The following is a 16,413-nucleotide window of genomic DNA, read 5'->3' on the forward strand; positions in this document are numbered from 1 at the left end:
GCCAAAAGTATACAGGGGTGGAGCCACCCAACCCCTCTCAATTACTTCACTCCGGAAGCCAGTACTTGCTGTGACTCTGATATAGAAGGGAAAGAGGGTGGGTTGTGGAATGGACATGTGCAACACATCTTGAAGAACAGCTACTGAACAGGTAATGCAACCCTTTTTTCTTCTTCGATTGCTTGCACTTGTCCATTCCACTTTAGGTGACCCACATGCAGTTCTAGATGGAATAGGAGATCGGACTGCAACACCATGCTCCTAAATCTAGCCTCAAGGTTTGAGGCTTGGAAGGGAGCATAATGTGTGATGAACATATGTATAGATGACCAAGGTGCAGTCCTGCAAATTTTACTGATGGGAACGTGACCCAAGAAAGCAGCCAATGCTGCTTGTGTTCTCATAGAGTATGCTAAAATTCTGAGGGGTGGAACCTCAGCAATATCATAGCACAGATGAATAGAGGAGATCCAGGAAGAAATCCTCTGCGAAGTGACAAGTTGCCCCCTCATCCTGTCAGCAAAGGAGACAAATACTTGAGGAGATATTCTAAACAGGTAAAAGGCTAACACACCCTATGGAAGTCCCAAGAATGGAGTTTTTCCTCATCTTAGAGAGTGAGGTTTTAGGAAAAAAGGTTAGTAAGTATATAAGCTTATTTAGAATTCAACACCACTTTTGTGAGAAATTTGGGGTGTGACACATGTTAACGTTCATAAAGATAAACATAAAAGGAGCAATAGCCAGCAAAGCCTGAAATTCTGTTACCCTCTTGGTCGAAAGTAATAGCCACCAAGAACACTACCTTAATTCAGAGATGAGAAAACAAATCACATAGTTATAGGTTCAAAAGGAGGCCCCATTAAAACAGAAAGAACCAAATTCAGATCCCCAGATGGTGTTGGTCCTAATAGGAGGAAAGATCCTGTCCAAACCTTTCAAGAACCTAACAGTTGTAGGGTTGGAACAAGACATATCTTTCATCTACCGGAGGATGGAATGTGGCAACAGCTGCCAGATGAACCCTCAGGGAAATGGTAGAAAGTCATTTTACCTTTAGGTGAAGCATGTAATCCACAGCAGACTGAAGGGGAGCCGTTGAAGGAGAGGTATCTTCCTGCTGCGACCACATGGAGAATCTCTTCCATTTCTTGAGGTGAGTATAAGTGGGAGTGTTTTCTGCTATTTAAAATATTTTGCACTCCAAGGGAACAGACAGCTACCTGGGAAGTCAGCCATTGAGCATCCAAGGAGTAAGGTAGAGGCTACGAGGTTTGGGATGCAGTCTGGCCACGGTCCTGCAAAACTATGTCCCCGAGACCTAAGAGAGAGGTGTGGGATCTTGAATTGAAAGACTCAACAGGTCCGAGAACCAAAACTGATGGGGGCATGCTGGTGTGGTCAAAATTAGGATGGCATGATCCTGTCAGAGTTTGCTCAAAACACTTGGCGCCATAGGGTTGGAAGGAAAAGTGTAAAGATGTTTCCTCTTCCAGGATTGCAGGAGGGCATATGACACAGACCCTGGCCTCTGCCCTGCCCTGGTACAGAGAACTGGTGACACTTCCTGTTCTGTTGAGTGGCGAACAAGTCTATTTCCCCAAATTTGAAAAATGCACTTTGCTTTGTGATCTTTGCTAAATAATCTGCTGAGATGATCCACTAGAAGTTCTGAGATCCAGGAAGGTGAGGTACTTTGAGCATAATCTTATTCCTGATACAAAAAGACCGAAGTTTCACTGCCGCTTGGCACAGGGTGTCTGTCTAACCTGTCACCTCCCTGCTCATTTAGACAGAATATCACAGCACTGTTGTCTTTGAGAACCTGTACAAAACAGCTTTTGATGCAGGGAACAAACACTTGACAGGCCAGGCTCAAAGCTCTTGAACACAGACATGGAGGGAGAGATACTGATCTGTCCAGTCCCTGAGTCTGAAAATCCCCTACATAAGCTCCCCAACCGAAAGATGAAGCATCCAGGATTAGGGTCCTGGAGGGCAGGGTTGGGCCAAAAAAACCCCTTCTTTGGATACAATGGCAGAGTCCATCCACCAGTCTGGAAATGACAAAGCACTTGCAGGTATGAGAGTCAGCACATCCAGTGGATGATGAGACGGATGGCGAGATGGATGTCAGACAGTCTACAACAACCTCTGCATGACACTGAGGTGAAGTCTGGCATGCTATTTCATATGTGCAAGCGGTCATGGGACCAGAAAGTTTCAGGCAATTCCTCACTGTCATATGAAGCCTTGAAGTATTTGCCCAGGTCCAAAATCACCTGAAACCTGGCCTGAGATGAATACAATCTTCACTGTCGTCAAATCAAATATGTTTTTATTAATTTGATTCTCTGTATAAGGAGAACTGATTTATCTTTCTTGACTAACAGGCCCAACAAGCGAAAGAGGGATTGGAACTTCTTCATGGCTACCATTACTTGCTGTCTGGACCAAGCTTGAACCATTAAGTCATCCAGATATGGGTACACCTAAACATCTGCCTTCCTGAGATGTGTCGCAGCCAATGCCATGCACTTTGTGAAGACTCAAGGGGCTGACAAAAAGCCAGAGAGGACCATCATAAACTGATAACGAGCATCTGCTACAAGAAGTCTTAAAAACTTTGTGGCTTTGGTGAATGACCAAATGGAAGCAGGCATCCTGTAAGGGCAGGTCTACACTGTGGGGCTAAATCGACCTAAGTTACGCAACTTCAGCTACACGAATAACGTAGCTGGAGTCGATGTACTTTAGATCGACTCACTGAGGTGTCTACACCATGCTGGATCGATGGGAGAAACTCTCCCATCGACTTACTTTATGCTTCTCGTTCCGGAGTCAATGGGAGAGTGATCAGAGGTCAGTTTAGCAGGTCTTCACTACACCCACTAAATTGACCCCCGGTGGATCAATCACCACAGGGTTGAGCCACGGTAAGTGGAGACAAGGCTTAAGTCATGGGCAGTGAACCAGTCATTGGGGTCTAGGGTTGGGATAACAGATGTAGGGGTAATCACATAAAACTATCTTTTTTCATGTATCTGTTGAGTTTTTGCAGCTCTAAACGAGGTCTGAGACATCCCTTGGACTCTCCAACGAGAACATAGTGGGAACAGACTCCCTCCCCACAATGCTGACTCTGCTGCCCCTAACTGTAATAGAGATTGGCTTCTTGAATCAGTACAGTCTTGTGAGAATGGCCCTTGAAAAGGGGTGGTGAAGTGTGTGGGGAAGGGGAATAGAGGTGAATTGCAGGGTACATCTCAGTTCCATCACATTTAGAACCCAATCGATAGATTATAATGGGGGTCTAAATGCTTAGGAAGTGGGACAACTTGCTGCCAAAAGCAGGAGAAATTAAGAGAGTGGCTTGCTGACCTCAACTACTGAATCAAATAGATTGCTTAGATGTTACAGATTGTTTAGAGGTAGCAGAAGGTGGTCTCTTCCTCTGAGACTTATGGCATCCCCTAGACTGGTCTGGCTACCTTATTGGGTAGAACAGGTACCTTTGCTGGACCTGAAAGCAGACGTACTTTCTCTTAGGACTGGTGTATAAAAGTCCAAAGACTTTAAGGTTGCCCTAGACTCTGAAAGAGAATCCCGACTGTAGTCAGTCTTCTGAGAGAATGAAGGGCAAATCCTCCATTGTTTCATAGACTTTGGTTGGAATGCCAGATGATTGCAGCCAAGATGCAATGGAAGATGCTTGAGCCCTTCTGAAAAGAGATTGTGAAGCACAATATCCTGCCTCTGACTCAAAGGACAAATTAGCACACTCTGAATGCCAAGGCAGCATAGTAACAAGTAGAGTAGCAGGAGACCAAGACCTGATGGGAGGGGGATGGTACTAGAGGAAGAATCTGAGGCTTTCCTGCTGAAGGGATCATATGTGTGCTCTGCTGCACAACAGAACTTCGAGACCCTGATGGTAATAACAAAGGTGCAGTCCCATACAGCACCAAATGTGCAGATGCCAAGAAATATCCCAGTCCTGGGGGGCAGGATTACTCAGTAACTGAGCCTCATCCTGCATCAGTGGTGGGTCTGACACCAATAAGCAGAGGAGATCCCTGGCCACTGCAAACACTTCAGATGTCACAATATTGATACAGTAGGATGCAGCATAGAGGAAGTTGATGCCATTGAAGGTCCGGGCAATGGAGTCAGCCTCTACGGTCTTGCGTGAAGGGACAGAGTCGATGACTCTGCATTGCTAGAATGCTGTACTAGGAGTGCCTAGTGGGAGCTGCCTTAGCTCTAACCTCGATACCGGTCTTCTTCTTGTGCAAGTCAGTTGGGGACCCTGCCCTCAAGATGAAGAAGAAGTTGAAATGGTGGACTTCTTCTGCAGCTTGCTCAGTACTGAAAATGGGTATTCGTGTGTCTAGGTCTCTCTGATGCACGGATGCTACCAAATCTGGTGATGTGCTCTGAGACAGAGTCAAGTCTGAATCCCCATGTACAGAGCAGCTGGGGTCCAAAGAGGGAAGGAAAATTGTTTCCCTATCTCAAAGTCAAACATCTCTCAAGTTCTTAGTCCTGGTCTGAAAGACCCACACAGATAAGGCATTTATTATGCTTCACGTATACTTCTCCAAAACACTTTGAACAGGGAGTGAGGATTTCTGACTGGTATAGATTTGCTACAGCCAGAATGACGCTTAAATCCCAGGGACTTATGCATGCCCCAGTACCACGCTAAAAGCTCAAAGAAAAATGAGATAAAAAAACAAGACGTTTTTCATAAACAAGTGCTACTAATAAACAGTTACTCATCTTCTCATAACTGTTGCTCTTCGAGATGTGTTGTTCATGTATATTCCAACCAGGTGTGTGCATGCCACGTGCATGCCAGCCAGAAGATTTTTCCCTTAGCAGCATCCATAGGGTTAGCCTGGAGGGTGGGTATTGGAATGAACACGAACACCACATCTCGAAGAACAAGTTATGAGAAGATGAGGAACTATTTTTTCTTCTTCGAGTGCTTGTTCATGTCCATTCCAACCAGGTTACTCGCAAGCCAAAATTCAGGGGGTGGGGCCGGAGTTATCTACTGATTGGAGCACGGCTCATCCAAAGGCTGCATTGTCTCTGGCCCGTTGTGTGATCGCATAGTGTGTCATAAACGTGTGTATTGAGGACCATGCTGCTGCTCTGCAGGTTTCCTGGGTGGGGACCTGCGCCAAGAACGCAGCTGAGGAGGCCTGAGCCCTGATGGAGTGGATGGTGACCAGCGGGGTGAGCACCTTCGCCAGGTTGCAACACTCCCGAATGCAGGATGTGATCCACAACGAGATGTGCTGGGATGAGACAGGGTGGTTCTTCATACTGTCCACCACGGCTACAAATAGCTGGAAGGACTTGAGGAATGGCTTAGTTCTCTCTATATAGAAGGCCAGTGCTCTGCGTACATCCAATGAGTGAAGCCTAAGCTCCCAATCGCAGGAGTGTGACTTGGGGTAAAACACTGGGAGGAAGATGTCTTGGCTCATGTGGAACTGGGAGATAACTTTGGAGAGAAAAGCCAGATGAGGCCTGAGTTGGACCTTGTCCTTATGAAAAACTGTGTAAGGGGGCTCAGATGTAAGGGCCCTGAGACTTTCCTAGCTGAGGTTATCGCCACAAGGAATGCCCCTTGTTAGAGAGAGAGAGTGAGCAAGCGCAGGGAGCACGTCGCCAGCGGCTCAAATGGAGGGCCCGTAAGCCTGGTGAGGACCAGGTTAAGGTCCCAAGTTGGGACAAGCTGGCGCATTTGCAGGTACAGTCTGTCAAGGCCTTTAAGAAAATGGCTGACCAAAGGGTTCGTGAAAACCAAGAAGCCGTCTGCAGCCGGATGGAAGGCGGAGATGGCAGTCAAGTGGACCCTTACTGATGACAAGGACAGGTCCTCTTGTTTAAGATGAAGGAGGTAGTCCAGTATGAATGATATTGGGGCAAGTGTTGGTGACTGATTGCGTTGCTCCAACCAGAGAGAAAACCTCTTCCACATGGCAAAGTAAGTAGCCCTTGTAGAGGGCTTCCTACTGCCAAGGAGAACTTGCCTGACTTGATCTGAACAGGTCCGTTCCACAGAATTTAGCCATGGAGTATCCAGACTGTGAGGTGGAGCGACTCTAGGTTTGGGTGCCAGAGGCAGCCGAGATCCTGTGTGATCAGGTCCAGGATCAGCGGCAAGGTGAGCGGGGTTGTCACTGACATTTCCAGAAGCGATATAAAACAGTGCTGGCGTGGCCGTGCCGAAGCGATCAATATGACCCAGTCCTTGTGGATCTTGAGGAGCACCTTCTGGACCAGCGGTATTGGTGGGAACATGTAAAGCAGACGGTTCCCCCATGGGAGAAGGAAGGTATCTGCGATGGAACCCGGGTTGTGACTCATGAAGGAGCAGAACAGTTGACACTTCCTGTTGCTGTGTGCGGTCAACAGGTCTACCTGTGGAGAGTCCCAGAGACGGAAAATTGAGCTTGCTACGTCCGGCCAGAGGGACCACTCGTGGCCATGAAAAGTTCGGCTGAGACTGTCTGCCAGCTCGTTCTGTACTCCAGGGAGGCATGAAGCCTGCAGGTGTATCAAGTGCTCTACGCAGAAGTCCCACGCATGAGGGCTTCCCAGCACCCCCTTGTTTGTTTATATAAACATCGCCGTGGTGTTGTCCATGAGGACTGAAATGCACCTGCCAGCTATATGGGCTCTGAAAAGCTGGCACGCCAAACGCACTGCTCTCAGCTCTCTGACGTTGATATGCTGAGTGAGGTCCACCTGAGACCAGAGGCCCTGAATCCTGAGGTCTCCCAAATGAGCTCCCCAGCCCAGATCCGAGGCATCTGTCACTAATGAGAGGGATGGCTGAGGGCTGGTGAAAGGCACTCCCGCACAAATGACCTGTGGGTCGAGCCACCACAGAAGGGAGTCCACTACGGGGGGGGGCAATGTTATGACACTGTCCAGAGCGTCCCGGGCTGCTTGATAAACTGACCCCAGCCATGACTGGAGTGGGGGAAGTCTGAGACTGGCATGCTGCACTACGTAGGTGCATGCAGCCATGTGCCCCAGCAATTTCAGACAGTTCCTTTCTGTGGTCATGGGGAAATGCCTGAGGCCCCGTATAATGTCCCCTAGCGACCGAAAAGTGGCTTCCAGGAGGTACGCCCTGGCTTGAATCGAGTCCAGGACCACGCGTATAAACTCTATCCTCTGCACCGGGGACAGAGTGGATTTTGCCTCATTGAGAAGGAGACCTAGTTCGAGGAAGGTCCTTCTTATGAAGTTTACCTGATCCTCCACTTGGGATCTGGAGTGGCCTTTGATCAGCCAGTTGTCGAGGTAAGGGAAAACCTGAATCCGGCGCCTGTGCAGGACGAGGAGGATTCGGACTTGACTGGACCCCAGCCAGGGCAGGAGTCGACGAGACTCTGGAAGGTGGTAGGGAGGAGGCGGTCTGTCCCAAGGCACTCGTGGACGCCACCGACCCTTTGGGTTTTGGCTGAGGGTACCGACCCCCCTCTGGCCTCTTCTTCTTTAGCGGCATTGGGGACTGAGAGCGGGGCCGCACCGAGGAAGGATTCTTATGGCCCAAGCCGTGATGGTGCCGAGGAGACTTAAGAGTCCTTGGCTGGTACCGGTTTGTGCACCGTCTGCACCAGAGCACTGTGCACTGACAAAGACGTACTTGGTGCAGGTTCTGCAGGTCCGGGGTCAGAGTGTGGCCATAATGCCATCTCCATTAGCAGAAGTTTAAGTCTCTGCTCCCGATCTTTGAGGGTTCTGGGTCAGAAACCCTTACAGATCTGGCACCTTTCTTTCTGGTGACTCTCTCCAAGGCACCGCAGGCAGGAAGAATGAGGGTCACTCTTAGGCATAAACTTGCCGCGGTCCTCGCAGAGCTTAAACCCTGGAGACCCGGGCATATCCTAGAAACAGAGAAATGTTGTCAGGGGGAACCTCCCAAACAAGCTAACTACTACTATTGAAAAACTATTAACTAACTAAAGAAAAACAAACTATTTACACAGTATGAACTGTAAAGATACCGCTAAAGCGCTTGCTAAAGGAGCGAGCGATGTTCCAGCTAGCTGTCACCGGTGGTAAGAAGGAACTGAGTGGGTGGGGGGTTGGCAGGGCGCTATATTGGGCGCCATGAAGGTACGATGCCCAGGCCGACCCTATGGACGCTGCTAAGGGAAAAATCTTCCAGCTGGTGTACACGCGGCGCGCACACACCTGGTTGGAATGGACATGAACAAGCACTTGAAGAAGAACTATAAACTACAACCATACTAAACTATTTACAATAAAAAAACTCCAGCAAATATTTTTCTAAAAACAGCATGGGAGACAGTGAGGCTCAGACACGCTACAACTACCGACCGTGAGCAGTAAAAAGGAATGGATGAGAGGGCAGGGAGACTCCATCCTTTTATACCGTTGGCTAACATGTGCTGTCCTGATGGATACTGTTCTGGGGAAGAATTCTCCAGCTTCAATGCCCTAGCACACACACTCCTAAAGTGGAATGGACATGTGCAAGCACTTGATGATGATTTGCTTTATAAGCATACTTATATGGGTTCAATTTTATGGGTTCAATTTTATGCTGAGAACTAGTATTTTCAGTCCTGGCATACAAAATCCCAGTTTCTGAACTTCTGATACAGTCTTCCTTTTACATATGTCAGTTGGCTCTCATGAACAATGAATTCTTTCATTACTTGAAGCTTCTTATGGAGACAGCCAATCTCATTGTATCCTACACAACAGTTGGCTTGAAAATGCTAAGATAATTGTGAAATACATAATTTTGTTAAAACATGGTCAGCTACTTGGTATTCAAGAGCAAAAAACACTGAAGCAGACTGATGTTGAGAAATGCAATGTGTAATTTAATTACAGAACTCAATGAAAACCTTTACAGTTTGGAGTGCAAATAAGAATCAGACAAATCAGTAACATTTTCTGAAGTAGTATGCACATTACACAATTCACTCAACTGTAAAAAAAGGAGCTGCTCAGAGGTATACCAGAGATTTCTGAAAATATTCTGGGTTACACACTCTGCTTGTGGAAAAGAGTGGCAAGCATGGCATGTTTAATTGTTGGTGAATAAGTGTAGACTGAAATACTATCCTCAGAACTAAAATCCTAACTAGCTTTCATCAAAGTCTGCTTCTGAAGAATACTTATATAGGAGTTTCCTTTCCTAGAGAAATTATAAGGCTGCCGAATCCATACAAAACTTTTTTCAAAAATATTTTTGAAAGTATATGCTTTTAGCACAGTGTGTAAAATATTCAGATAATCAAACTGAAAAACACAGAACGGTATGACAGAAGACATACAGTATCCCAGGTTGCAGCTATAGAGCCCAGATGGGAGGGAGATGTTTTAGCAGTTCTGTATTTTCTTTCAAACAGCCTTTGAAAATCAAGCAAGCCAAATTTTAGAATCCTTCTATAATTCCACTTTCCACAGTGAAATTTTTATCAGTGGCAAAATACAGACTACATTGTGTGTGATAAAAATTGCCCAAAATGATTCCTGTTAAATTACAGTTGTACAGATGATGTTTTAAAAAATAAAGAATTAAGGCACTGCTAAAAAGACTGATAAAGATATTACTATTTTGTAAAATATATTTAGTTTCACACATGTGCACATACATACAGATCCTATACCTTGCTTTATGTGCTTTTTTGACAATTAAGTAACCAATTCTGAAACAGATTAATTCCAGTAATCCCTTTCAATCATGAATCAGATATGATATAGGCCAATAATTAAGTGAAAAAAATGACTGAATTGAACTAGCCCAACTATTGCTGGACCCATTAACATTTAAATGCAACCCCCCGCACAAAAAAACCTCCCCTCGTGTCAATATTACTTTTAATACTAAAAAAATAGGGACCCTACATGTTTAATAACTGAATCCAACTTCTACCAAGCTAACACACCTTATGAAAATTTTGTTATGCTGGCAGGAGTTTTATCAACAATATCCCTGAAGAAAAAAGTTTTGTATCTGTTTCCTGGTATCACTCCAGCCACACCTGTGCTGGCAGCGGTATGGGCTCCAATGATGGCAAAGGTCTGGCCCATTTAGCACCTTGTCATGAAAAAAATAGGTACAAACTTGTAGACTACTGTAAGTACTCATATGGTTTTCAATTAATAATAATTCATTGATGGAAGGTACTTAATGTTCAAAATGACATGGGAACAACAAAAAATACCAATATCTAACTCAAGTCACTTAGAGCAGTCTTTGTTATTTGCTATTTATTTATATTTAAATCTAACCTTCCTGGGTCAAATAAGACAGCACAAATGAAAACTATTAAAAATTTTACAGTACCTACATGCCTGTTTGGATAATTATCCCTTTCCTCATGACGGGATCAGCACTGATTTGTCTTCCCTTCCTAAGAGGTGGAAAGTTTTGGTATATCCCACATTTAAATAGGAGAACAGGCACTGCAGGATTCAATTTATTCACAAAGAAACATTGCGAATGAAAAACTAAAATTTTGGGAGCCAACTTATTAATTTAATTAATATCCTTGCCTATCCTGAAGCATGTACGCATGTTTTTACATGGCATATACTGCATATATGCACACAGTGGATCTTAAAAGAAAATACATCCTTTATGCATTTTCAAATGCTGGGCCCTTCCTATTGTAGACAGAAGGCTAGAAACAATCAGAAATATGGGACTGATTCTTGACTGCTTATAAATGACACTGCATAAATTAATGTACCTAAGTTAATTAGAAAAATATTATTCTTATGGAAATGAGCAGTTTTACAAAACATGCAGGACATAGCCTTGTAGTCATAATTAATTCTGGAGGTAATTCAAATTCTCACTTTGTAAAGTAACAGGGCCTGATCCTGCAATGGTACTGAGTACCACTAATTCCCATTGGATCTGGCTCTGAACTTGTACCTATTACTAGAGAATTTCTTTTATTAAACTATACAGTAAGATGATACTAATGCCATTCATTTCAAATTCTTACCTTCACCTGACATAGCAGGTTTAGTTGCTGGTGATGTTACTCTCTTTAGACTAGCAGGACTTTCTGAAGAACCAGAATCCATGCTTAAAGAGAAAATATTAAATGCTTTAATTTCTCTAAATTTAACAAAACAAACTAAATGCTTTAAATAAAAAATACATTAAAAGCTATATCCATGAACAAACTATCTCAACTTGTAAAGCAAAATGATAGTAAATTTTAAGTTTTAAACCTCAGCATGACAAAATACAGTTTGAAATCATATAACTGGATTGAAAGCAAAAATTGCTGTGCTCCCCAATAGAAAAATGTAAAATTCATTCTAGTTTTCATTATCAACTAGAACGTTGTTTTCACATGATGTATTGTATTAGATTACAATCTTACAAAACACTGTTTGTTAGTAAAGTGAATACAGGAAAGTGGCACCTCTTTACTCAATAGCCCTACCCCATACATATTTCAATTTCTACTTATTTTATCAACTTAAATAAGATTTTGCTACTTTTTCGTCTTGTTGGCATTGTGTAGCCGAAACAGCTACAGGAGAATAACCTGAACTCTGTTCCCACTCGTGCATCAACAGAATTGTTAGCTAAATTCTAAATGCAGAATTGTTGTTGGCGATACATGATGCAGGAAGAATCCAGCTTTGCTTTCATATCCCAAGCTGAGTTTGTAGGTAGGACTGGAAGTTAAAGAAGAGGAAGCCAAAAACCAAAGCTCATCATTTTATTTGTAAACTGAGCCACACCGATCTGAAACCAGAGACACAAATATGGCCACACAATGCCATTTTAATAAAGTCACTTTTCAGAGCCAACATTTTAAAAACAAACATACAAGTAAACACATTTTAAATAGGAACAACATAATATTAATTATTAAATAAAAATGCTGCTAATTCTAACAAAAGCAACCAAACAAAATACCTTGTCGACTTTCTTATGGGGCCTGAAATGAGTTTCACATATGATTTCGGAAACCATCCCTTTTGACCTTGGACCTCTCCAAACCACCACATGTCTTGCTGTTCCAGAACTGTGATGATATCATTTTTGTTAAAATTGAGGTGGTTATCTTTTTTGGCTCTCCAAGGATACAAGGCCTGTGCTTGAAGGCCCTCTACTTTTTCACCCTATTGTAAGAAAAGAAAAGTGAATCATGTAGAGTCTTTTGCAAAGAAGGCTGCTAAAACTAACTAACTAGAGGTATTCACTTACAACATTCATTTATAGACACAGATCTATGTGTTGACTGTTTCAATTAAAATAAGCTTTTTACTCAAATAAAGCCAAACAGATCATTTTAAAAAAATACAATCAAATGGATATATTAACACAGTCCACCAGTATTTCTATATTTGTATTAATTAAAAGTGCCTGGTGCATACACTCCTGTAAGATATTTAATAATTTTTCTACACACTGTAAATATAAAAACAAGCCTTGCCCCAAGGGCTTATAGTAAATCTCACAAAAAAAGTGTACATAAAGAGAATCTTTTTGCTATAAGTTATTCATTATGCCATCTTGCATTCTACTTGCTTTTTCGGGGTTTACATATCTAGCACATCTCAGAATGCTATGTCTATGTACCAGCACTACATATTTTTCAGCCAGTGTTGAGGCACTGTGATCTAACAGATTGAACACAGGATTTGGGTTCAGGAATAGAGCTGGGAGAATAACTGATTTTTCGGTTCTCTGGAAGTTCTGGAAAAAATTTTTAAAAAGTTTGCGAATTGGGTTGAAATGAATTTAAAAATGAAGACAAAAATTATGCAAATCAAAGCTAGTTTGACCCAAAACATTTTGTTTCCAGACATTTTTTAAGAGCTAAATTCACAAAACGATTGGAGGAGGAAAGGGTGTTGATGCTGGTCTCCTGATAAGACTTCTAACCGCTGGTCTAAGCCCTCACCTGAGGTGTGAGAGACTCAGGTTTGAATCCCCACTCTGAAGCAGAGATTTGAGTCCAGATCCCTCCCCTCCCAGGTGACTATCCTCACCACCAGACTACAGAGTTTTTCTTTCTGGCCCAATTTATTCAAGCATTTAATAAAAAATGGAACAGCATCAGAAGGAAAAAATGAGAGAGATGCAACCCAGTTGGTTAGGGCACAAAGCTGGGAGTGGGAGACCTGGGTTCAAATCGTTGCTCCAGAGCAGAAAACTCGGGTTTTAACCCCCATAAACCAATTGAGTGCAGTAATCGCTGGGATAAGAGTTATAAAGGGGGACACCACCATCACCTCCTACTCTTCTTTACCACATTTTGGGAATCTAACCAGAACATTTTTTTCCTGCCTAAAACTATTTGGTGAATGTGTGTCAAATTCACAAATAGTTTGAGGTTGACCAAAACGAACTTTTTTTGACAAATTTTGTGTCCAAAAAATTTCACCCAGCTCTACTTGAGAACTCCTAGAATGCCAAATTGCACTTCCCACATGGCTTTGTTTGACGTCTTCATCTTGAAATACTTTACCTCCCTTAGAGGAATGTTGCAAGGGCTGGTCAATTACTGTTTTGTCATTGCGTTGCGAAAGCGAAAACGTTAGGTTAAGTATGATTTCTGCACATATAGCCACTTACCTGCCCCAGGACAGGAGAAGGCGATGATCCGGTAACAGTGGCTGGGGTGAAGGCTGATCTCTGCCTCACCTGCCCTGCACTTGGAACAGTCAGAGAAGGTTGAGCTGCCCAAGCATCCCAATTATCAGTCTCTGGTTTCTCACTAGTGCTGGTCGGCCACCTGAAAATAAGGCAGACTATATAATCTTTATTTTTGATTGCAGTGATTATTGCATTCTGCTGAAAACTTGCTCACACCAAAAATTTCAAATGAAGACACTGTGTATGTATTCTAGAAGAATCCCTTATAATTGATTTTCTGCTAGGTGTAAAGTGTCTTTGTACTGTGTTTGAAGTTCCCATACGTGGATTTACTGTGACTGCATATTTCCCCTTAAAAAGGTAAGCGTCACATGCACTTGCTGCTTCTTGTTCACAAACGCTAGCTGTTCACACGATTTACTTCCCTCCACCCCCACCCCCCTTTACTCACGTCCTATACAATAACATTTCAACTGCAGGGCACTCTATACTATACAGCAGATTTAGTTTAATTACACATTTGATAAAATATATTAATCTTCCTCTCCTGGTGCTCCATGCAGATTGCTCCACATATCTAGATGGGTCATTGACTTCCTCCTCCCTTTCTGCATCAAATTCATACTCGTCATTCTCACTTTTAAGGCTCTAATAGTTCCACTTCTGTTTACTCCTTTGCCCCATCAGGTGTAATGCTGACTTTTAAAGTCTTCCTTTGTCAACTGAGTGATTTTTTTCATGTTATCACTTATCCTTTGAACATCACCTCTCATCCTATAAAATGATTATTAGAACCCACTTTCAACCACCTTTTCATTACCATTTAATCATGATTATCTGCTCTCAATCTCCTGCCTTATTCCTTATTGTTTAGACTTCATTGGTCCAATTTCTTTTTCCCCCAGCGTGCAAGCTCTGGATGCTAACTGTCGAAACTATGTATTTTTAAAGCTCAGTGCACATCTGTAGTTTTAAGTAGACAAAGATCTATGAACTAAATATATTAATTTTTAATTGAATTTTTTTCCTTCTGTAATTACAAAGTTACAGATAATTGTCTACGTTTTCACTAGCTAGTGTAGAACCCTAAAGTCTAAAAAGCCCTGAATAGTTGAGTCCCAGCTACCTCTCTCATCATAATATAGGAGTTGACATCAGCTGACATGTATGAGTTAACAGCTGTACACAGTAAACAGGTGGGGGGAGGAGGGGAAGAGTGAGACCGAGACAGGACATTTCACCCCTGTGGGTCTGCCAGAGCTCAACTTTGTTCACTTCCTGGCCTGGTCTACACTACAAAGTAGTAACAGCAAAACTTGCCTTCTGTCAGCACAGCATTGAGTCCTGCCAAAAAAATCCCTAAACTTTTACCAGCCAAGTTAAACCAGTTCCTCAAGTGACACAAGCCCCCTGCTAGTATAGTTGTACTGGCGTGATGCTTGTGTGGATGCAGAAGTACCTGTACCAGTACAAACAGTCCTCTAGCACCTGTCCCCTCAGCAGTGCCCATTCTGTCAAATTTTTGAACAATGTTGCCTAGGCATCATAGTGACACCAAGTCCACCCCCTAAAGTCACCGATATATTTTGGAAACGCCTCTTTTTCCTGCTAGTACAAGTGTACTTGCCAAGGTTGGACAAGCATAAGTCTACTTTATCCTCACGCCACTGTACAGTCTAAGAAAAAGATCCTAGATTTCCTTGATGTGAAGGTGGGGTAGAGAAGTATGCATGCGGTCACAGCGACAGAATTTGCACAGGAATAAAGAGGTGTACAAGGGAAGCGTACGCTAAGGGCACTGAGGCCCAGGGGTATAGCAGGGATGAGGGCCAATGCCAGGCAATGGGGAAGAGCTGCAGCAGGCTTACCAGAAGACAAAGGCGCACAGACTGAAGTCTGGTGTTGCCCCTTAGACAGGCCCGTATAACAAACTGTTTGTTGTCGGACCGAGCCAGGAACCACCCCCCTTCCTGCCAATGACAGTGGACAGCTCACAACTTGCAGTGGGTGGCTCCCTTGAACTGGAAGATGAGGAGAAATCACTGAAGACAGGGAGGCTGGGATCGTTCAGAGCCAGGACCTCTTTGAGACCCAGTTGGATCTTTAGGAAGGGACCTTAGGTATGTATAATTGGACTGTCCAATTAATGCCAGCCATTTTGTTTACTGTCTCCACAGCCCCCGAAACATTACCCTTTTCCCCTTGCTGTCAGATAATGCTGCCAAGCACACTTATTTTCCCAGGCTGCTTATGGGAAGGACAACTAAGTGAGTGGGGAAAGTGGTGGGAGAGTCCTACTTTCAGTGGGCTTGGAGGATTTTAGATTGGAAACTAGTTGTAATTAGTATGGATTTTATTCAGTTTTGTACAGTCACCACACCAACGGCTGGGCCAATTTTAAATAAAATAATCAGCCAGCAGATTGAGGTGTTCATTCAGTCCCATCACTATCAGTGGCTTGCAAAATGGAAAACTGCCACTAAAATGTAGAGACTAACTGATATCCATGATTTTGGTTATATGTTGTCACATAGTTATCTGTGCCTTAACAAACCCATTAGGTTAATTAAAAGAAACTAACAGTATAAAGAGAGTGTCCACCTTAAATGTGAATTTCTATTCCTGGCTCGTGTCCTTAATTAAATATTCATTAATTATTATTAAGCATTTACACTGTAATAGTGCCCGAGGGCCAAAGCTAGATTGGGCCCCACTGTGCTAAGCACTGTACAAACATCATACGTGATAAGCTCTGGAGTAGAGACTAATTG

The 16,413-nt window shown here is 43.4% G+C and overlaps 1 protein-coding gene across 5 annotated transcripts in view; it reads right to left on the reverse strand.

Moving 5' to 3' along the window:
- ITSN1 (intersectin 1) overlaps positions 1–16,413 on the reverse strand; it is a 224,493-nt gene that overhangs the window by 58,247 nt on the left and 149,833 nt on the right. For all 5 annotated transcript variants that reach the window (XM_084626735.1, XM_084626738.1, XM_084626736.1 and 2 more), the window contains 3 exons: positions 13,622–13,781; positions 11,957–12,162; positions 11,025–11,107 (listed from right to left, as the gene is read on the reverse strand). In XM_084626735.1, the coding sequence (XP_084482861.1) occupies positions 11,025–11,107; positions 11,957–12,162; positions 13,622–13,781 (449 nt within the window). The remainder of the gene's footprint in view (positions 1–11,024; positions 11,108–11,956; positions 12,163–13,621; positions 13,782–16,413) is intronic.

Source organism: Lepidochelys olivacea (assembly GCF_965140295.1).
Source record: "Lepidochelys olivacea isolate rLepOli2 genome assembly, chromosome: 1".
Classification (NCBI taxonomy): domain Eukaryota; kingdom Metazoa; phylum Chordata; order Testudines; family Cheloniidae; genus Lepidochelys; species Lepidochelys olivacea.